A 22,293-nucleotide genomic window follows, 5' to 3' on the forward strand; every position below is an offset into this window, starting at 1 on the left:
ACAAAAGCTGAACACTTGGTGGAAACATTCAATCAAGAGAGCAACCAGACCCATCTTTTCAAAGGGGATGAAATAGAAAGAGTGAGGACTCACAGTTGTGGTAGGAGCGAGGTAGAAAAGTACAGCCCGACGTGACATCTGTCCCACAAGTTCCCTCTGCCGCCCTGGATGCGGAGCTAGTTCTCTTGAAGGAGCAGTGAGCGCGGCACAGCGAACCAATCACGTGGTAGCGGCACAGGAAACCAATCAGATGTGCAGGCACGCATGATTGGTTAGCTGTGTAGCTGCTTACGGTGCGCTGCTCACCGCTGAACGTGTGGGACGGCTGCCAGCACTGCGAGTCCTCCTCCCCCCGACTTCTCTCTGCCTAATGGTAAATATCGCGTCTTCGGCGATATGAATATCGCCCACGCGCGCAGAACGATAGTCGATATCACATCGACTATCGTTCAGCCCTAGTGGCTACTAATATTTATTAAAAAAAAAAATAACTGAGTCCGCGCCTGGTCCTTTCCTTGGATGCGGAGAAGGCCTTTGACAGGGTGGCCTGGCCCTATCTGTCGGAGGTCCTCCGCTCCTTGGGGCCCGCATGTTGGGATGGATCTTGGCACTATACTGCGGCCCGAGCGCCAGGGTCGGGGTGAATGGTTTATTGTCGGATCCCTTTCCTATTTTCAATGGCACCCGACAAGGATGTCCTCTGTCATCCCTCCTCTTCGCCCTGGCCTTGGAGCCCTTCTTGCGGAGAGTGAGGGCTGACTCGGACATTGCTGGCATCACAGTGGGTTCTGTGGAACACAAGTTATCGCCTTACGCCGATGACCTGCTGTTTTATGTATCCCGACCCCAGCTCTCTCTCCCTGTATTTGGCAAACTCTCCAACTTCAAAATTAATTATGACAAATCTGAATTATTGAAACGGTCATTTGGCTTTAGATGGCGGGATGGCTACCTTACATACTTGGGAGTCAACATCTCCCCTGACCTAAACGCTGTACGATAAGAATTTTGACCTGCTAGCGCGCATCCACCTTGATTGGGATCTTGGGCGTCACATTCTCTTACGTGGTTTGGACGCATCAACGTTCTTAAAATGACTATCCTCCCCCGGTTGATCTATCTGTTCAATACGGTCCCCATGCAACTACCTCTACTTTTTTTCAAACGATTGCGTCGTTCCTTTTTAAAGTTTGTGTGAAGAGATAAGAGCCCTCGCCTGGCCTACTCTATCCTTAGGAGAACGAAATTCGGATGGTGGGGTGGGACTCCAGGACGTTTCCCTGTACTACAAAACGATGGCCTTGGTTCGTATGTTGAATTGGGCACACGATACCATGACCAAACCCTGGGTCCCATTAGAGAAAACGTTAGCGGGAAGGAACTTATCCGGGGCACAATGGATCCCGAAGAGCGATAGATGGCTCTCTGAGTGGACTTCCCCACTGACGAAGGCGAAACTCCATATTTGGGATGGTCTTAACGCAACCGCAGACTTCTCCTCCGGCGTATCCCCCTTAGCGCCCTTGGGAGGGTTTCCTTGGTTTTCTCCAGGTGAGGACGTCCGATTTTTCCGATGTCCGACTGGCGTTGCAGACAACTGACTGACTTTATGACAAAGCTTACTACTGCTCCCCGTTCGATTGATCGCCTCTCCGTACTGAAGAAGTGGTTTGTGGATCCCCCAGAATCCCGCCATCTATTGTCCCACATGTATAAATTGATTTTGAGCACGGTTTCCTGCACACCCCCCATTATGTGCGGGAATGGGAGAGAGAGCTGGGGGTGGATTTCTCCCCTCCGCAGCTCCTTCGGATCTTTCGCTTGACCCATGTTTCCTCCATTAGTACCAGAATACAGGAATCCTCCTACAAATTTATGGCTCGTTGGTATAAAACTCCCGTTAAGTTGTCCTGTATTTTCCCGGGCTCGGATCTGCTCTGCTGGAGGGGCTGCGGACAGGAGGGCACATTCCTCCACATATGGTGGGACTGTCCTCTGCTGCAACCCTTTTGGGACTCTATACATCACTGGGTACAGAAATTAGCTATAACCCCCCCTGATCGCACCCCACTACAGTATTTGTTTCACGACACTCGCTCATCTATTAAAAAATACAAACGCAGTGTCATCCCATTCTTGTTGAATGCAGCCAAATGTCTGATACCGAGACATTGGCGCCAGACTGCCTGTCCTACATTGTCCGAATGGAAGAGGGAGGTTAACTTGGTGATGGAGGCAGAACGGCGGGTTCTGACCTCTCAGGGTAAGCAGGACCGCTTTAAAGATACTTGGACTGGGTGGATGTATTACTCAGAAGAGATTCCGGATGCTTAGCTTACGGGTATTGCATTGGGGACATGTGACCAATCTTGGGTAGTGTGTCTCCCTGATGGGGTGCCTTCTCCTTATTGCCCCTGTTTACTCCAGGTTTTTCCTTTGTCTGTTCTCTCTCCCCTTCTCCTTCCCATCCTTCTCTCTTTCTCTTACTAGCTCCGTTGGGAGCTGTCCATCTCACCTTCCCACTTTTTCTTTCCCTCTTTTTACTGAGGCCTTTTCTTGTTTTATTCTAACATGATTTATGATGTAGATGTTTGTGTACACTTGACTCTGGTCTCCATTCTGCCTGGCCTCCCGGAGAGTACTCCTTCGGGGGGCATGCCAGGTAGATGAGGCGGACATATGATTATGAGGTTTATCCTTTGTCTGGCCGAATGGCACCCTCTTCATACCAACAGAAATGTCTCTCCAATTTAGGTCTATGTTCATTAATCTACATCTGTGTTATGTTCCATATTGGTGATGCCTCTTTCTTTTTTGCTGTACTGTTTAGAACTTAGTTTGGTTCCTCTTTTTGCACTGTGTGTTTTTGTAATTTTACAAATTTGCTAAATAAAGATTATTTAAAAAAAAAAAAAATAACTGATTGTTGACATGGGAGCATCCAATTGCCTTAGGAAATCAAGAAAAAAACATTTGCCTTGAGGGAGCAAATTGGACTATACTTTATAAGGGTTTTTTTTTCTTCCTTTGGCCAACTGCAGGTTTACTGTTTTGAACATGTGGGCATATTTATTTTTGTCTAATGGTTTTATCTGACTAACTATACTACTATGTTAATCAACCTAATCTTGAAACATCAGTCTTGGGTGGCCTAAATTTTAAAACAAAGGACACTCCAAAGGTCGAGTTAGGGTGTTTCATAAAGATGACTAAACAGGTAGTGATTTGTTTAGATCAAAAATGATCAACAAAATAGCGACAGGTGAGTCAGAATCAATTGAGAGCTCACCAAGCCACATTTCACATTGTAGCGACTTGTCATGCAAATTGACAGATGAAATTGCATGACAAGTCACACCGTATTGCCAGCAATCTTTCTGTTCAAATTGGTGTGACAACGACTTTGTGGTGCCGCAGCAATTTGAAAAAGTACTTCCTGTACTACTTTTGGAGATTTGAGGTGCGACTTGCATAGACATCTGTGCATGAAGCCGCACAGATGTCTTCCAAGTCACACCAGAAGTCGCACTGACAAGCAGTTTTGAAATAAAGGGATTTTTGTCTTACCATAAAATCCATTTCTCTGATGTTCATTGACGGATACAGCTCCTGATCTTCTTAACCACTGGATTATACTGCCCCCTACAGGAGTAGGACACTAGGCTGGCTATGCCTATGGGCAGTCCCAGGGGGTATACTCCCTCTCTGTGCTATAGGTACAGGGGTGGGTCCTGTGCCTGTGCATGAACATCAGAGAATCGGATTTTACGGTAAGTCAAAAATCCCATTTTCTCTTTCATTCATTGACGGACACAGCTCCTGATCTTCATAACCATTGGGACGTCCCAAAGCAGTGTTAAACATGAGGGGTGGTAACAGCAAAAAATTCCCAAGGCTAAACAGTAGCCAACCAGGCAACAGGAGCTCAGCCAAAACAACTGGAGCCAACCTGACAAAAACAATACATCCTCAAAGAGGACTAGGTCCTCAAAACAGCAGCCTGCAAAACCTTGCGTCCAAAGGAAACATTTGCAGATGCCAATACATCCACTTTATAGAACTTTGTGAAAGTGTGCACCGACGACCAGGCGGCCACCTTGCAAGTCTGCATCACCAATTCCTGATGACGGAAGGCCCAGGAGGCACTGAGTAGAGTGTGCCTTGACAGGGAAAGGAGGAACCTGACCCTTGATAGAATAGGCCTGGATCACCATCTGTCTGATCTATCTTGAAATGGTCACAGAGGAAGCAGACAACCGTTTCCGAGGCCCATCCATAAGCACAAATAGTGAGTCTGACTTCCTAAAAGTCTCCGTAGCTGCCAGGTACATCCTAATTGCCTGAACCACATCCAAGGCATGCAAGGCAATTTCCTTAGGATGTTTTGGCCTGGGACACAAGGAAGGCAACACAATGTCTTCATTCAAATGAAAATCAGAGACAACTTTTGGAAAGAACAACGGACAGGGGCAAAGAACCACCTTATCTCTGAGAATCACCAAGTAAGGTGAACGACAGGTTAACGCAGCCAGTTCCGACACCCTGTGCGCAGAGGTGAAAGCCACCAACAAAGCCACCTTCTGAGAAAGCTTGAGCAAGGGAAGCTCTTGAAGATTCTCAAAGGGAGGCTTCTGGAGGACCGAAAGCACCAAATTGAGGTCCCAAGGCGGCAACGGAGACCGCACTGGAGGAACCAAATGTCGAACACCCTGAAGAAAGATACGCACCAGGGAGTGTGTGGCCAAGGGTCGTTGGAAGATCACCAAAGCCGACACCTGGCCCTTGATGGTACTCAAGGCCAATTTCTGTTCAAGAAACCAAGAAGGAGCGAGGATAAACCCAAAGAGACTCTCACCATGCGATGTACGTCTTCCACTTACGATGGTAGATCTTCCTAGAAGTAGATTTCCTAGCTTTTAACAGCGTTGGAATCACCAATTCAGACAAGCCATCAAAGTCAGTGACTGTAAAGCAGGATGGGAGATTGACCCTTGGGATAGCAGATCCTCCCTGAGGGGAAGCTTCCAAGGAACGTGGGCAACCAGCTGCACCAGATCGGCGTACCAGGTCCGGCGAGGCCAGTCTGGGGCCACTAAGATGACCGGAATCCCTTTCTGCCTTAATCCTGCATAGAATTCTTGGCAGAAGCTTGAAAGGAGGATAGGCGTAAATCAGACAATACTGACCCCACGGGGCCACCAGCATGTCTGTGGCATCCGCCAGAGGATCCCATGAATGTGCCACAAACCTCTGCACCTTTCTATTCAGCCAAGATGCCAACAGGTCCACCACTTGAGACACAACTGATGAATTATCTCCGGATGAAGAGACCATTCCCCCTGGTCCAACGCCTGCTGACTGAGGTAATCCGCCTGCCAGTTTTCCACTCTGGGAATGTGTACAGCAGAAAGGGCTGGAACAAAACATTCTGCCCACCTGAGAATGCCGGCTACCTTCAGAGACGCCAAGACACTTCTTGTGCCCTCTTGGTGATTGACATAAACCACGGCTGTGGCACTGTCTGATTAAATGCACACTGGACATCCTTGGAGATGATCCGTCCAATATTCCAGGCACAGTCAGATTGCTCGGAGCTCCAGGACATTGATCAATAGTCTGGGATCTTGCAGGGTCCAGACCCCCTGAGCAGAATTTCTGTCCAGAACGCCTCCCCACCCAGACAGGCATCCGTGGTCACCACCGTACAATACAAGGGGAGGAAGGATTTGCCCTGCTGGAGCGCCAGGTAACAAAGCCACCAGATCAGGGACCCTGTTGTACCCTGGCTCAGCTGGATTTGGTTGTCCAGAGACTGCAGATTCTCATCCCATTTGATCAGAATCTCCCTCTGCAGGGACCTCGTGTTGAACTGTGCAAACAGGATCGCCTCGAAGGTCGACACCATCAGGCCCAGCACCTGTATGCAAGTCTGGAGAGATGACCGCTGCAGCTTCTGGAGTTTTTCCAGAGGAAGGAGAACTCTGGACTAAGGTCGAGTCCAGAGTCAGACCCAGAGCTTCGTGGAAGGAACCAAGGCAGACTTCTGAAGCTTCAGAATCCCGCCAAACTCCCGCAGAGTTTGTATTGTGATCTCCAGGTTCTCCACAAGCACAGTAGGAGACTCCACCTGCAGAAGAAGGTCATCCAGATAGCCCAGAACTGCGATCCCCTGCTGATGTAACAATGCTAGCCCCGGGGACAACACTTTCGTGAAGACCAGATTAGCAGAGGGGAGACCAAAGGGTAACGCCACAAACTGATAATGCTCCTCTCCCATGGCAAAGCAGAGGAAGCGCTGGTGACCGACACATATTGGAATGTGAAGGTAAGTGTCCTTGATGTTGATGGAAGCAAGAAAATTACCCTGATGCAATGAAGCCACCACCGTGCGAATCGACTCCATTCTGAACTTCTGCACCCGCACAAAGCAGTTACGCACGCCTTGAGGTCTAGAATTGGACGCACCTTGCCTTGCTTTCTGGGTACTGTAAACAGGTTTGAGTAAAACCCCTGAAAATGTTCTGAATTCTGAACCGGGACAATCACCCCTTGAAGTAAAAGGTCTTGTACCGCCCAAAAAGAGCCTGAAAGTGGACCGGGAACAGTCGCACGTTGGAAGGAAAGAACCTTTCTAGAGGGTAAGAACGAAACATGATCTTGTAGCCGGACCGTATGACTTAGTTGACCCACTTGTCTTGTACCAGGGAAGCCCATGGGTCCGGGAACCAGCAAAGACGTCTCTCCACCCCAGATACAGGTGAGGGCGCACCTTCATTGTGAAGGTGCCTTGTCCACGGGTCTGGAGAAGCCTGCTCTTGACTTGTCAGACCAAATTCGCTTGAATCCTCCAGAAGAGGCCCTGAAAGGCTTTGATCTCTTGTCAGTCAACCCTGAGGGACAAAAAAAAAAAAAAAAAAAACTACTTATGAGCCAAGAAGGAGGTCCCACATCTTCGATGAGGGTCCTTGCTCTTAGTAGTCTGTGGAAGAAAGGTACTCATCTTCCCCAGCCCAGAAGGCTCCACAGACATGGCCGCTGCTATTTTCTATGGCAAACAACTGCAAAATGCCCGCCGGACTACACAAACATGGCTGCAGTGCATTGCAGCACAAGGCAACAAAAAAATGGCAGCACCACGAGGCTCCTAGGGACCAGGAGAGATTCTTAGGCCTCAAGGACATGCACAGGCAGGATAGGGGGCCCCGGAAGAAGCCCCCACCAGGTACAGTCCCCCCCACACAGTCGATCGTCCAGTTGCCGGTGGCGCACCCCCCCCCCATGCAAGCATAGCGCCCTTCCCCCATCCTAGGAGGTGAACCAGACCACCCACACATAAGTGGAGGGGGGGTATGATGGGGGGACAGATGAGGGGGGTGCCTGATGAGAAGGAGGGGAACCCAGAAGTCCGACCGTCCCATGGAGGGGCCCGCGTCCACTCCAAAACCCTCCAGGGGGAGAGGGGGGACAGCTACTCACTATACCAGGAATCAGGCTGACACTGCTCCAGACAGCACCCCTCGCCATCGAAATGGGGGGCTGTCGGCCAGGAGGAACACTGCGACTTGGGCCGACTCGCAGGCCAGACCCCGTCCAGTGGGGCTATATCACGGTTGAACTAGCACAGAGATGAGGTCGCTGGCTGGCCAGACTGGGCTGACCACTGGATCTAGGATTATCCAGCCCGGCGCCCAGTCCAGCAGTTGAATGTAGATCTCAGAGGAAAAAAACAGGAGAAAAAAATCTAACTAAAAAGGAAAAATTTGCCAGGACCAGAGATCCCAGCAAGAAACTAGGTCCTTACTCCTGGCTAGCCAGAAAAAAACTGAGTACCTATAGCAGAGAGGGGAAGTATACCCCCCAGGACTGCCCATAGGCGTAACCAGACTTTTTTTCTGTCTAGTGTCCTACTCCTGTAGGGGGCAGTATAACGCAATAGTTAAGATAATCAGGAGCGGTGTCTGTCAATGAACGAAAGAGAAAGTGCTATTTTAGATGAAGTCACACAATTTCAAAGCCGCAGTCAATATGATTGGGGGCTAAATCAATCAAACTAAGAATCTTTGGTTTGCAATTTTTTTTGAGTGCAATCAATTTAGCTGCATTGAATAATGCTCGTCTGTATGATTATATCTGCATGTTTGGGGCCACTTTAGGTTGGGTGGAGGGATAATAAACTATTTAGAAATAATTTAAGATTTTTACCTGCTCTGCATATCATTAGATTCATTCCCATCTGTGGCTCTGCGGAGGGCAAAGAACACAATCAGTACACACAGCGAAAGGTGACCAGTTATGAAATTATTATACAAAACCAAAGGGTACCTGTCATGGCAAAAACCAGTATACGCTAATAAAACTAATGATTGGATTGAAGCCCTTATAGCCAGAACATGAAAATGAGATACATGTAGCAAGTCATCGCTGATTTAGGTTTCTACACCCCACACACACATTGCAAAAGTCTCGGCTGTCTACAGAGAAGTCCCCAAACTGCAATGTGGTGGAAGGGGGCAGAGGGGGGGGTTGGGTTGTCGGTTCTGATCTCCTACTTGGAAGACTTTTACTGTTTGAACATCATAAGGAGATAAAGTGGGTCAGCTTCATGGCTCTAGATAACACTGTCATCTATCTCTAAGGCAGCCCATAGATAAATCAGGTTTTATTTTCTTTCCGACAAAAAAAAAAAAAAAACACTGATCAGCCCTGCCGGCTATAGTCGGTGGCACTAAGCAAGTGGGGAAAATCCAATAGGGCATTTGTACAGAAGTCAATTCGTCTGTACCTCCTACCTGCATGGTTCGACGAATTTTGATTCATGTTTGGCCAGCTTAAAGTTTTGATTTTTTTTTTTTTTTTTTAATATACCTTTCCTATATCAGCTTTTCATCCTTTGTTTTGTTGGATAGCTTTGGTTGCAATAAGTAAAACAAAAGACAAAAATTTTTTTTTAAAAAATGCACTGAAATAAATAATAAATACTCAATTCATCAAACATCTAAAAACGCATATGTGAAATTCTATAAGTGATCAAATTAAAGTGCTGAGGTGCTGAAAACTAATACAAAAAGTCCATCAAATTGCTGACACGTGAATAAATGAGAAAATTAGTCCTTATTCGTGATCCAAAGTAAGCTGCTCAAGTGTTGAAATATATATAAGGTGCTTCAAAGTGATAGGTGCCCCTCTCGGTTCCCCACTCACCAAATTGCCAATATTTAGAAGCCTTGAGATTAGATTGCACATTAGCCCTTTAACGCCAGGATCTTACAGGAATTTGTCCATAAGCCTTCCGATGTAAGTAAGAGGTCTTTGAAAACGCCGTGGTGTACGGCAAAACGCGCTGACGTATTTCCGGTTACGGACAGGACGGAACGCCACTTCCGGTCAGGAACTTCCTGCTCGTGGAACGCACGCCGAGCGCTGCGAACACGAGACACCTTGTATATGCTTTTTATGATCTTTCGTTTGTAAGTATTCTTTTGGCTTATTAGTGAATAAATCAGTCATAACTTACTTCACTATGTACGGCCTCTTTTCATTTATTGGTATATGCGGAAGCGGATCCATATACTTACTTACATCGGAAGGCTTATGGACAAATTCCTGTAAGATCCTGGCGTTAAAGGGCTAATGTGCAATCTAATCTCAAGGCTTCTAAATATTGGCAATTTGGTGAGTGGGGAACCGAGAGGGGCACCTATCACTTTGAAGCACCTTATATATATTTCAGCACTTGAGCACCTTACTTTGGATCACGAATAAGGACTAATTTTCTCATTTATTCACGTGTCAGCAATTTGATGGACTTTTTGTATTAGTTTTCAGCACCTCAGCACTTTAATTTGATCACTTATAGAATTTCACATATGCATTTTTAGATGTTTGATGAATTGAGTATTTATTATTTATTTCACATGTTCATTGTCACCAATGCTAGCGCTGCTTAAATTTGTTTTCTAATATTTCCTAAGGTTTACTTAGTGTCGCAGCTGCTGCATAACATCTTGCACTTTATTCATTTATTCCACACATTTAGTTACTTTATTTATCCATTAGCGCGGGTATTAATTTAGTTTTTCTCAAAAAAATGCACTGCTTTATATTAGAAAATTGCAAACCCCCCCACAGGATTTTGTAATTTTCTGCTGCATTTAAAGTGGAAATTCAGCCAAAACATACCTAACTAAACCTACTCTCAGCCACATCCTAATGCTGGCCATACACCTGCCGAAAAATCGTTTGAAAATCTGTCATTTGGTCCAATCGTCCGTTTTTCCTCCAGTTAATGGGCACAAATAGAAAATCGTTTTCAACTTTTTAGAGCCGAAAAATCGAAGGAACAGTTTTGAAAATCTGCCGGCCGAACGATAAACGAACGATGAATTGAAAGGTTAATGTGTTTCTCGGCCGACCTGTTTGCACTAGGTATATGTGACAAAATGAATTCATTTATGTCCATTGAACGATTTATCGTTCAAAATTCGGTCACTACATGATGGCACGATCGTCTGCTCTCACGGCCGATTTTTCGATTTTGGAAAATGAGTTTGCCCGATATTTCGGCTAGTGTATGGCCAGCTTTAGTCTAATCTATCTAGCCCTGTAAAGAAGAGATCGCTATTCTGCAGCCGCTCCGGTCCTACCCTGAGCTGTCAGCGGCAGCTTCAGTATGTAGGAGTGTGCAGGAGAAACAGCCAACAATGAAAGCCCCATAGTAACCCTATGAGTGACATCACTCCCCAGGCATCTCTCAGCCGTTGTCTTCTTTCTCTCCCACGCTGGAGACCGGACCGGCTTTAGAATAGGTAAATATAGCAATTTTTTTCGTTACAGGCCTAGATAGATTAGTTTTACAATGTGGCTGAAAGTAGTTTTAGGCTAAACTTCCATTTTAAAGGAGAGCAGAGGAGGCATTATTGAATAACTGGACCTTGACTGAAGTGTACGGTACACTTTAAGCAGTAAAATACAATTATGAAAATACGGAACAGCAAAGAAAAGTGGGAAAAACACATTGAAACTACAAAAATGTTTCCCCATTTGGACAATACAGACTCTAATTCAATGTGTTTTATTTCTGGAGGACTTACTGACTATCAGTATCGCTGAGCTTCCTCTTCCGGGAATACTCCAACAGGTGCGGGCTAAAGGACCTGGAGCTGACGGAGCTCGGCATCGGACCCAGAATACTGGACACTGCCAGACACTGACTGGGTTCCATAATCAGGGTATCTGTAACAAGAAAGAGATTTATCAGTACAGGAGGCACTATAGAAATACCCCTTAACTATTTGAACACAGTTGAAATACATACATGGAAGCATTTTTATAATGCCTTAAGGATTTTTGATTTGTCCAGCAAGTCCTAAGATTTACACAGCCCCGCTACACAGGCAGTGACTTTTCTCTACTACAATTAGAGCTAAATAGCTTGGTCACCTTCTTTCCTACAATCTTTGAGTGGACATTGAAGGAGCAGCAGTAGACCAACAAGTTCTTCCCGCTGCTTTATTCTTCTAACATGTCATTGTCAGCCAAAGTATGTGCAGCTCACCTGATTGGTCCCTAATGCTGACTCATCCCTCCCCTAGTCCAAATTTTTCAGTACAGGGGATTATAGGAAACCGATACTAAATCAAATCAAAATAATCAACGACATTTGAATTCTTTACATTTTTTAAATAAATACAGAACTACATTTATTTTCTGGTCTTGTTTTATATGGGCTTTAAGGCATTCCTCCACTTTAATAGAAAAGAAGAACACTGGCTTCTCCTCTAAAGCTCAGGTGAGCTGTTATTTCCCAGCCTAGCCAATCCCAGCACTGGCAATAGACTCCGACATTTACATGCAAGGCATATCCCAATTGCCAATATAAGTGATTGAGAGGTGACTTGGGAAATTTTCTTTGTTGTCTGCGTGACTCCTGAACCTATTCATGTTTAACCACTTGCTGACCAGCCTCAGCAGATATACAGCGACAGGTCAGCAGGTTCCCACGAAACGATGTACCCATTCACCAGAGAGAAAGCTGATCTGTGGGGCCGGTGGCCGCGATTGCCGCCGGGCACCCGCGACTGCTCCCCATGGAGACAGAACGGCGGTCTGCCGTTGTAAACACGGCAGGCCGCTGTTCTATCAGCAATGAACACAGGAATCCTGTGTTCCTCCTATTTAGGAAGACAGGTCCCTGTGTTCATTCCATAAGTACATCCCCCACACAGTTAGAAAACACCCCCTAGTGACACATTTAACCCTTTGATCGCCCCTGGTGTTAACCCCCTTCCCTGCCAGTGTCATAAGTACAGTAACAGTGCAAATGTTTAGCACTGATTACAGTAGTAAAGTCACTGGTCCCCCCCCCCCCCCAAAAGTGTCAGAAATGTCAGTTAGGTGTCCGATCTGTCCGCTGCAACGTCACAGTCCCACTAAAAATCACTGATCACCACCATTACTAGTAAAAATAAATAAATAATAAATAGTTTGTAGACGTGATAAGTTTTGTGCAAAATCAATCAAAATACGCTTATTGGGATTTTTTTTTTACCAAAAATATGTGGCAGAATACAAATTGGCCTAAAATGCTGAAAAAATTAGATTTTTAAATTTTTTTTATTGCGAATGTTATAAAGCAGAAAGTGAAAAATATATTTTTTTTTTTCAGAATTGTTGCTCTTTTTTTGTTTATAGAACAAAAAATAAAAATCGCAGAAGTGATCAAATACCACCAAAAGAAAGCTCTATTTGTGGTAAAAAAGGACATCAATTTTATTTGGGTACAGCGTCGCACAACCGCGCAATTGTCCTTGAAAGTAACGCAGTGCCAAATCGCAAAAAATGGCCTGGTCATTAAGGGGGAAAACCTTTCGGTCCAGAACTGGTTAAAATCCTTATTTTCACATGTCAGGCTCCATTTAAGCCCCTCACCTCGAAGAGGAAGTCACATGAATAGTTACTTAAGCATGTGTAGCACCCTACAAGGTAGGTGCTAGGCTACGTATAGTGGGCTTTGGCTGCCTAACAGCAGGGCCATGATTTTCAGCTGGGCTGTCATGTCTCCCAGGTGTTGCTATTGAGACTGGGGAGTCTCCCCACTGGCTCCATGAGAAGGGTTCTCATTGGGCAGTGGAGGAAACCCAATCAGTGGCACATCCAGGCCTGTATCTACCCCAGAAAGGCAGATTATGCCGGATTCTGGGAGTGGGTATAAGTTTGAGGGAACGCATGACGCAGCGTCTTTGGCGGGAAGCAGAGTCCCAGGAGGGAGAGTACGGCTGTCTCTTCTCCTGTCAGAAAGATCAGGTGTCTTGGGCGGCTTGCCTGAGGGTACAGATAGAGCTGAGCTGAGCTGCAGAGAGGATCCGGTGTGCCGAGGACCAGCGGAGTTGAGAGGGCCCAGTTTCAGGAAAGCATTCCAAGTTCGTGAGTACTGCAAACTACCCCTGGTGGTCTGCCTAGCTGAGAGGGGACCGCTCCGGTGAAGGTCTAAGGGATCCAGGAGCTAGCTAGCGGTAGAGGGTGTGCCTAGTGAGAGGGCCCTGAAGTGTCAGAGGGGGTGCCTAGTGAGAGGACCCTGAAGTGTCAGAGGGGGTGCCTAGTGAGAGGACCCTGAAGTGTCAGAGGGGGTGCCTAGTGAGAGGACCCTGAAGTGTCAGAGGGGGTGCCTAGTGAGAGGACCCTGAAGTGTCAGAGGGGGTGCCTAGTGAGAGGACCCTGAAGTGTCAGAGGGGGTGCCTGAAGAGTTAATGTGTACAGCATGCAGTGTGCAGTGTACAGAGTTGAGAGTTGCAGCAGCATAAGCAGTTACAAGGAGCTACCTCAGTCAGTGAAGGGCTGGAGGGAGCCATTCGCAGGACTTTTGAGCTTAACAGAGTGTCAAGAGTCAAATCTCACTACAGTACAGGATCTTTTGAGTTAACCAGAAGGTTACAAGTCAAGAGCCTGTTGGCACTTGCAAAGTAGCTAAAGTTGCAAAAATCGCATGAGGTAGATTGAAGGTGCATAGGGAATATCACCCGTTTCCGGGAGCTTTGGCAAAGAGATTGCGGTGGGAGGTCAACAAAACCACCACTGGGTAAACATCTGGAAATTGTGGGGTACATACTAGTAAATCAGCAAAGAAACAAGTAAATATCTCAAATGTGCTTCTGTAGAGTAAATTAAAAGTGTATGTGTAAGGTATAGACACAGTGTCCTATATGATTCAATTAGAGATGATACCCAAAGAGATAGTCCCAATGGAGTGATTATGAGTTGACCTAATAAAAAACATTTAAAAAATATAAAAAATGGAAAGTGAAGACTGTAAATCTTTGGCTGGGGGAAAATGAAACAATAAAAGGAACTAAACAACTGTGAACACAAATAAACGTATGAAAAGATTTGATACCTTAAAAGATAGGCGCCCAGCTCCTAAAAAAAATGGTGCTTGTTCTCCTCAGAAAGAGTGAGTGTGTTGCCCATGATGGTTCTTGTAGTGGCCCACACCCAACGAACCTCCCCAACGTCACGCGGGCATCTGTGAAAGGGGAGGGGAAAAGACTCCCGTACCAACGGTATTGGCACCAAAACCACTCCTAAACAGTGCCATTGATGGAAAACCACGCACCGGTGCGCAGCATATACCTTACACATACACTTTTAATTTACTCTACAGTAGCACATTTGAGATATTTACTTGTTTCTTTGCTGATTTACTAGGATGTACCCCACAATTTCCAGATGTTTACCCAGTGGTGGTTTTGTTGACCGTGATCTCTTTGCCACAGCTCCTGGAAACGGGTGATATTCCCTATGCACCTTCAACCTACCTGCGATCTTCAATCTATCTCATGCGATTTTTGCAACTTTAGCTACCTTGCAAGTGCCAACAGGTATATCCCCACCCCCTCCCCCCCTTTCCCTTCCCTTTCCCCGCCCCCTTGGTCTTTTGTTATACTATACTAACAATTATGTATTTCATTATAGACACGCACATATTTATACACTTCGCATCTGCTCCTGATGATTGGTTACAACCATGAAACGCGTAGAGCTGTTTAGGATGCCACGTTATGACTATCATGTGCCTACTATCTTTTTATGTATTGCAATAAATTTTAACCCCAAATGTATTAATTTATTTATCGTATATGCTGGTGCTAGTCCACAATATCCAATAGGACATCATTGACATTATTATGTGCATCGTATCATGCTATGCTGTAATGGGCTGACTTGTATGCATTTATTAATGCTATCAACCAGTAAAGATTTATCAACCAGTAATGATGTATCAATGTCATTATGTTGTGATTTAACATGTATATTTATTAACCTAATATGATATTATGACTTATATGCATTTATTAAATGTTATCAACCAGCAATGATGTATCAATGTCAGTATGTTGTGATGTAACATGTATATTTTTAATTAAATGTGATATTATTTGTTTATGCTGTGTTATGAATTTCATGTACATATATGCAATACCTATGTCAGCCCATTGATATATTTATTATAGATTTTCCCTGATTGCAGCCACATGTTTCATTTAAAGTCCCAATATCCTTTTGTTTTATTTACGACACATAGTCTTTTAGCAAATCAAAGCCATCCATTTATGGTTTAGATCTTTTTTAAAGCTTAACTCCAAGCACAAACATTTTTTATTTATATAATCTTCATTAGCCACAAAGGATATAAACCCACTTTGTGTGCCCAGAATACCTTTGCAATGTGTCATCTGAAAACCTTCTTCTGTCTCTTCACAGGTATGTCCATCTAGGATTGCAACCCAAACTGAATATTCCTGTACCCTGCGTTTTCTATACAGTTTATGTGGTATGCTTACTTGCTTATCCATCCGTAGCCTATCCCTCCTATGTTTTCTTACCTTAAATTTACAACCATTATAGCCTTTAACCTTTAGGGGTATCTGCCAGTTATCTTTAAATCTTTGTGAAGTGAAACTGCAGTATATGTCCAGCCCTAATTTATCAATTCCTGATTACTAATTGGATAAGCCCCCACCCCAGGTCTAATAGTATAAAATCAGCACATCACTTGGGGAAGGCACGTGTGCAGGGGGGGCACGTTTGCTCTCGGGGGGCTCTCTTCTCGAAGTGGGGGCGATTTCGCGAAGTGGGACACACTTCTGAATCTGCACTTCAGAGAATGCACAAAGTGAGGGAACACAGGAAAGGCTGAGATATACACCACATATACTGCAGGTGATCTCCTCATTTTTTTTTTTTTTTTTATAAACCTCTTCAGCTCTATCCTGGTAAAATGCACTCTCTGGCACTTCTTCTGACTGCCCTATCCTCCATCCTTAAATTCTCTCTACTTCACCCCTCTTCTCCACCCCACATCTTATATATATCACCCTCACTTCTGTCCTCACCTTATTACTGCACTCACCATCTCCTGCTACTTCTAAATCCACATGCACACAAATCCTCCAGGAAACTGGGGCATGTCCCCTCATATAAATCACACTCTCATATTACCACCCTCACCTTTCTGCTTCTCCTGGCCTCTGGAGACATATCCCCAAACCCTGGGCCTCCATCTACCCATGCTCAATACACCACATACCCTACACCCTCTGGCTGCAGTCGCAGTCAGCACAATCTAGTTCCTATCTCTCTTCTTCCCAAGACTGGACTCCCTTTCTCTTGTGCCCTTTGGAACGCCCGCTCCATCTGTAATAAACTCACCTCTCTCCATGACCTTTTCATCACTAACTCATTTAATCTACTCGCCATCACCGAAACCTGGCTGCACGAATCCGACACTGCGTCTTCTGCTGCCCTATCCCAAGGTGGTCTTCTATGGACTCACTCCCCTAGACCCAACGGACGCAAGGGAGGGGGTGTCGGGATCCTTCTAGCCCCACATAGCTCCTTTCAGGTACTTCAGCCGCCTCCCTCTCTGTCACTCTCCTCATTTGAGGTACACTGCATTTGTCTTTTCTCCCCTGTCTCTCTAAGGATAGCTGTGATCTACCGCCCCCCTGGACCAGTATCAACCTTTCTTGATGACTTCTCCGCCTGGCTACCCTACTTTCTCTCTTCTGAAATCCCCACAATCATTCTCGGCGACTTCAACATCCCTTTTAATACTAACACTCCTACCACTTCCAAACTTCTCAATCTAACCTCCTCCTTTGACCTGAAGCAATGGATACACGCTTCTACTCACTCTGAAGGCAATATCCTTGACCTTGTTTTCTCCCAACTATGCACCCCGCACAACCTTTCCAACAATCCTTTCCCTCTCTCTGATCACTACCTTATTAGTTTCACTCTCTCCCTCTACTCCACCTCCTCTCCCTCCAGCTACCGTACAGTTACCCGCAGAAACCTACGCCATCTCAACCCTTCTCTTCTCTACTCTGCTACCGGCCACCTCTATGACAATATTGCACCCCTGTCCTGCACCAACCTAGCCACTTCTGTCTACAACACTTCACTCTTAGCCTCCCTGGACACATTGGCCCCCCTCACCACACACCGAATCAGGCCCCGACCCCTTCAACCTTGGCAAACCGATAACACTAGAAGTCTGAAAAAGCATAGCCATGCTCTTGAGCGCCTATGGCGTAAGACTCGGTCTCAGAAGGATTTCAACCAATATAAATCCGCCCTCCAAAAATACAATTCCAGTCTCCACACTGCCAAACAGACCTATTTTATCACTCTCATTAACAGCCTGTCATCACGCCCCCGGCAACTCTTCGCTACCTTTGACTCTCTACTCCGTCCTCCACTACCCCCTCCCACTGACTCACTCACTGCCCAGGAGATTGCCAACCACTTCAAACAGAAGATTGACACAATTCGTAAGGAAATTGTTGCTGTTCAGATACCTTCCTCCATGCCTTATGCTTCACGCCCACAAGTGCGATCATTACTTCCCTCATTCAACCCCGCCACTAAAGCCGAGGTTGCTAAACTACTTGCTAACGTCCACTTAACAACCTGCCCTCTGGATCCTGTTCCCTCGCAAATGCTACGTTCACCTTCTGGCCCTATTCTACACTCTCTAACCCACATCTTCAATCTCTCCCTCTCTTCTGGCATCTTCCCCAACTCTCTAAAACATGCACTAGTCAACCCCATACTTAAAAAGCCCTCACTGGACCCAACCGATCTGAACAACCTACGCCCTATTTCCTTGCTCCCCTTTTCATCCAAACTCCTCGAACGTCTAGTCTACAACCGACTGTGCGACCACCTTGCCGAGAATAGCCTCCTTGATCCTCTTCAGTCTGGATTTCGGCCTCAACACTCCACTGAAACTGCACTCCTAAAGCTGACAAACGATCTACTAACGGCCAAAACCAATGGACACTATTCTGTACTCCTACTTCTGGACCTTTCTGCTGCCTTTGATACGGTTGACCATCCCCTCCTCCTCAAAAAACTCCATGCCTTTGGTCTCCGTGACTGTACTCTTCACTGGTTATCTTCTTACTTATCCAACCGCACCTTTAGCGTTTCTTACAATTCTACTTCCTCCTCTCCTCTTCCCTTCTCTGTTGGAGTCCCCCAAGGCTCTGTTCTTGGACCCCTCCTATTTTCAATCTACACCTCCTCTCTAGGTCAGTTGATAGCCTCCCACGGCTTCCAATACCACCTCTACGCTGACGATACCCAAATCTACCTATCCACTCCTCAGCTCTCTCCCTCAGTCTCCTCACGCATCACTAATTTACTATCAGATATATCGGTCTGGATGTCTCACCACTTCCTCAAACTAAATCCATCCAAAACCGAACTTATAATTTTTCCTCCACCGCATGCCCCTTCCCCTGATTTCTCCGTCAATATCAATGGCATTACCATCAGCCCATCCCCACATGCCAAGGTCTTAGGTGTTGTCCTGGACTCTGAACTCTCCTTCAAACCCCACATCCAATCGCTGTCCAAATCTTGCCGCCTCAGCCTCCGCAACATCTCCAAAATACGCCCCTTTCTAACCAAAGACACAACAAAACTCCTAGTTCACTCCCTGGTCATCTTGCGCCTCGACTACTGCAATTCCCTTCTCATTGGCTTACCTCTACACAGGCTATCCCCCCTTCAATCCATCATGAATGCTACCGCCAGACTCGTCCACCTCACCAATCGCTCAGTGTCCGCCGCTCCTCTCTGTCAAGCCCTCCACTGGCTTCCGCTCACCCAACAAATTAAATTCAAAATACTTACAACATCTTACAAAGCAATACACAGCCTAGCCCCCAGCTACATCACCAGCCTCATCTCAAAATACCAACCTAATCGCTCTCTTCGTTCTTCTCAAAACCTCCTGCTCTCTAGCTCACTCATCACCTCCTCCCATGCTCGCCTCCAGGACTTTTCCAGAGCCTCTCCAATCCTATGGAACTCCTTACCCTTATCTGTCCGATTATCCCCCACTCTATTAGCTTTTAGGCGATCTCTGAAAACCCTCCTCTTCAGAGAAGCCTATCCTACCAACCCTTAACAAATGTACCTCCCTTTCTCCATCAACCCATCCCCCACAGTTATTGCCTTTTGTTTCACTTGACCCTCCCTTCTAGATTGTAAGCTCTAACGAGCAGGGCCCTCTAGTTCCTCCTGTTTTGAACTGTACTGTAACTGTATTTTCTTCCTTCACATTGTAAAGCGCTGCGCAAACTGTTGGCGCTATATAAATCCTGTATAATAATAATAATAATAATCCCAGATATCACATTACCTTGTAAAAGTAACAGGGACACTGTGCTGTGCATAGCCTGTGCAGAAAGCAGAACTGTGGGAGGGACCTAGTAGACCACACCCACTACAGGCTGCCTACAGAAAACTGCAGGAGGGGCGGAGACAAGACCAGTCACTCTGCACAAGTAGAGAGAGCAGCAGTGACCGTTCTTTATTACAGGAAGCTCCTGCACAGAGGGAAAGTTTCACACTGGATAACTGCACAAATCTGGAAGAAATACACAAAGCACACCAAGATTCAAGTAAGAACACACATACCTCTTGTAGTTATACAATACTTGCTTATCCAGACGTTGAGCTTTAAAATGCAGTGACCTAAATACACTAGATGTGTTTACTATCCACGCTGTGCTCATCGTGTGTCATTTTGTTTGGCACACTGACAGGTCATACAAATCATTGTTGGAAGGTGAATAATTCCAGATCATACAGACCATCCCGAGGTGTTTCGGAAGAGGGGACACTTCCTTGTTGTCACACATCAGGACATGGTGCTGTACCGCAAAATGCTTTACGAAAATTCAACTTGTGATTTTAGTATAATTGCACACCTCAAAGAATTCGCAGCAGCCTGTATTTACAGGTGTTTTGATGACTAAAACTAGAGCACTGAGCCTTTAAAATGAACCTTTCAGTAACATTACAAGTCTTGTGTCTCGTGTCATTCTATCAGAAAAAAAGTATTTTATCATTAAAAAGTCATCGTTGAGCCCCAGTCAGAGGTGTCATGAGTCTGCTGCAGGCAGGAGGAAGCATTTCCTCAGTCTCCTCTTACTCAGTCATCAGTGTGTAACACTGGAACTTTGAAGCACAAGCGGAGAGACTGGTGCAGCAGGGGCTGATCTGTGTCACAGAAAAAAAACGGAATCAAATGCCTTTGTAAACCCCAGACAGTAACTTGTATCAGTAGCAGTGCTACACATAGTCTGTGCTGAGAATAAAGCTGTGGGAGGGACCCAGCAGAGCCCACCCAATACAGGCTGCCTGCAGAAACTACAGGAGGGGGCGGAGACAAGACCAGTCACTCTGCACAAGGAGAGACAGCAGCAGTGAGTGGTCTTTATTACAGGAAGCTCCTGCACAGAGGGAAAATCTCACACTGGAGAACTGCAGAGATCTGGAAGAAATATACAAAACACACCAAGATTCAAGTAAGAATACACGGGACTCTCATTTATACACAATATTTCCTCAGCTTTAATAATTATAATATGGTCACACAGGACAGTCAACACATTTTAAAGACAAAACACTTCTCCAGAATCAGGGCTTGAGCTGTCAGAACTTGAATAGACCCGATGGTAGAATTACTAGCAAGGATCTGTCGAAAAAGGAACTTGTGATACACATGCATAGAGTGTATTCAAACCAAATATGTCAGAATAAGCTTCTATAAAAAAAAAAAAACATGTGGTGGCCACACTGCATGTGCGACAGGGGGACAAGCTAACAGCCAATAAGATAAAGGCATGTTGCTTTCCTTAACGGGGGCTGCTTCAGCTGACTTGTTTTCCAAGCTACAGGTTCCAGGGCTGTCATCTTCATGCAGTCTCCACTACCAAGTTAGTCACTGACCTGAAACTAGTATGCAGGTTTAGATTTTTCAGACCAAATGCTGGCTCCACATCAGTAAGAATAGGAATGACAGCCCCAGAGTCAGCCCCTTAAAAAAAAAAAAAAAGCAGGAACCCTTATAATGGGCACAGCAAGTGTACAAACTCTGGAACTCAGCATGGTATGGTGATAACCCCTCATAATGGGCACAGCAAGTGTACAGACTCTGGAATTCAGCATGGGATTGTGATAACCCCTCATAATGGGCACAGCAAGTGTACAGACTCTGGAACTCAGCATGGGATGGTGATATCCAATCATAATGGGCACAGCAAGTGTACAAACTCTGGAACTCAGAATGGGATGGTGATAACCCCTCATAATGGGCAGAGCAAGTGTACAGACTCTGGAACTCAGCACAGGGATGGTGATAACCCCTCATAATGGGCACAGCAAGTGTACGTACCCAGGAACTCAGCACAGGGATGGCTATAAACCCCTCATAATGGGCAAAGCAGTTGTGCAGACCTGGGAACTCAGCTTAAGGATAATGGAAGCCCCTCATAACGCCCACAGCAAGTGTGCAGACCCAGGTACCCAGGTTAAGGATAGTGGAAGCCCTTCATAATGCCCACAGCAAGTGTGCAGACCCAGGAACCTAGCTCAGGGATGGTGGGATCCCCTCATAATGGGCACAGTTGATGCATAGACCCAGGAACTCAGCAAAGGGATGGCAATAAATAAACTCTCATATAGGGCACAGCAGGTGTACAGACCCAGGAATTCAGCTCAAGGATGGTGGAAGCCCTTCATAATGGGCACAGCAGGAATACAGACTAAGAGAACTTAGCTCAGGGACGGTGGGAACCCCTCATAATGGGCATAGTTGGTGCAAAGAAGCTTGAACTCAGTACATGGATCTTAGTAACCTCCTGTAATGAGAACAGCAGGTATAGAGACTTGGGAACTAAGCAAATAGAAGTGATGGGATTCCCTTCTAATGGGCACAGC

At 45.8% G+C, this 22,293-nt stretch overlaps 1 protein-coding gene across 1 annotated transcript in view; it reads right to left on the bottom strand.

Annotated features, from left to right (window-relative positions):
* Positions 1 to 22,293, bottom strand: part of BMAL2 (basic helix-loop-helix ARNT like 2) — a 121,122-nt gene that overhangs the window by 47,962 nt on the left and 50,867 nt on the right. Inside the window, exons 2-3 of the mRNA XM_082252928.1 lie at positions 11,091 to 11,232; positions 8,203 to 8,241 (exon numbers count right to left, since the gene is read on the bottom strand). Coding sequence (XP_082109054.1) covers positions 8,203 to 8,241; positions 11,091 to 11,232 — 181 coding nt within the window. The remainder of the gene's footprint in view (positions 1 to 8,202; positions 8,242 to 11,090; positions 11,233 to 22,293) is intronic.

Source organism: Pelophylax lessonae (genome assembly GCF_965119305.1).
Source record: "Pelophylax lessonae genome assembly, chromosome: 4".
Taxonomy (NCBI): Eukaryota; Metazoa; Chordata; class Amphibia; order Anura; family Ranidae; genus Pelophylax; species Pelophylax lessonae.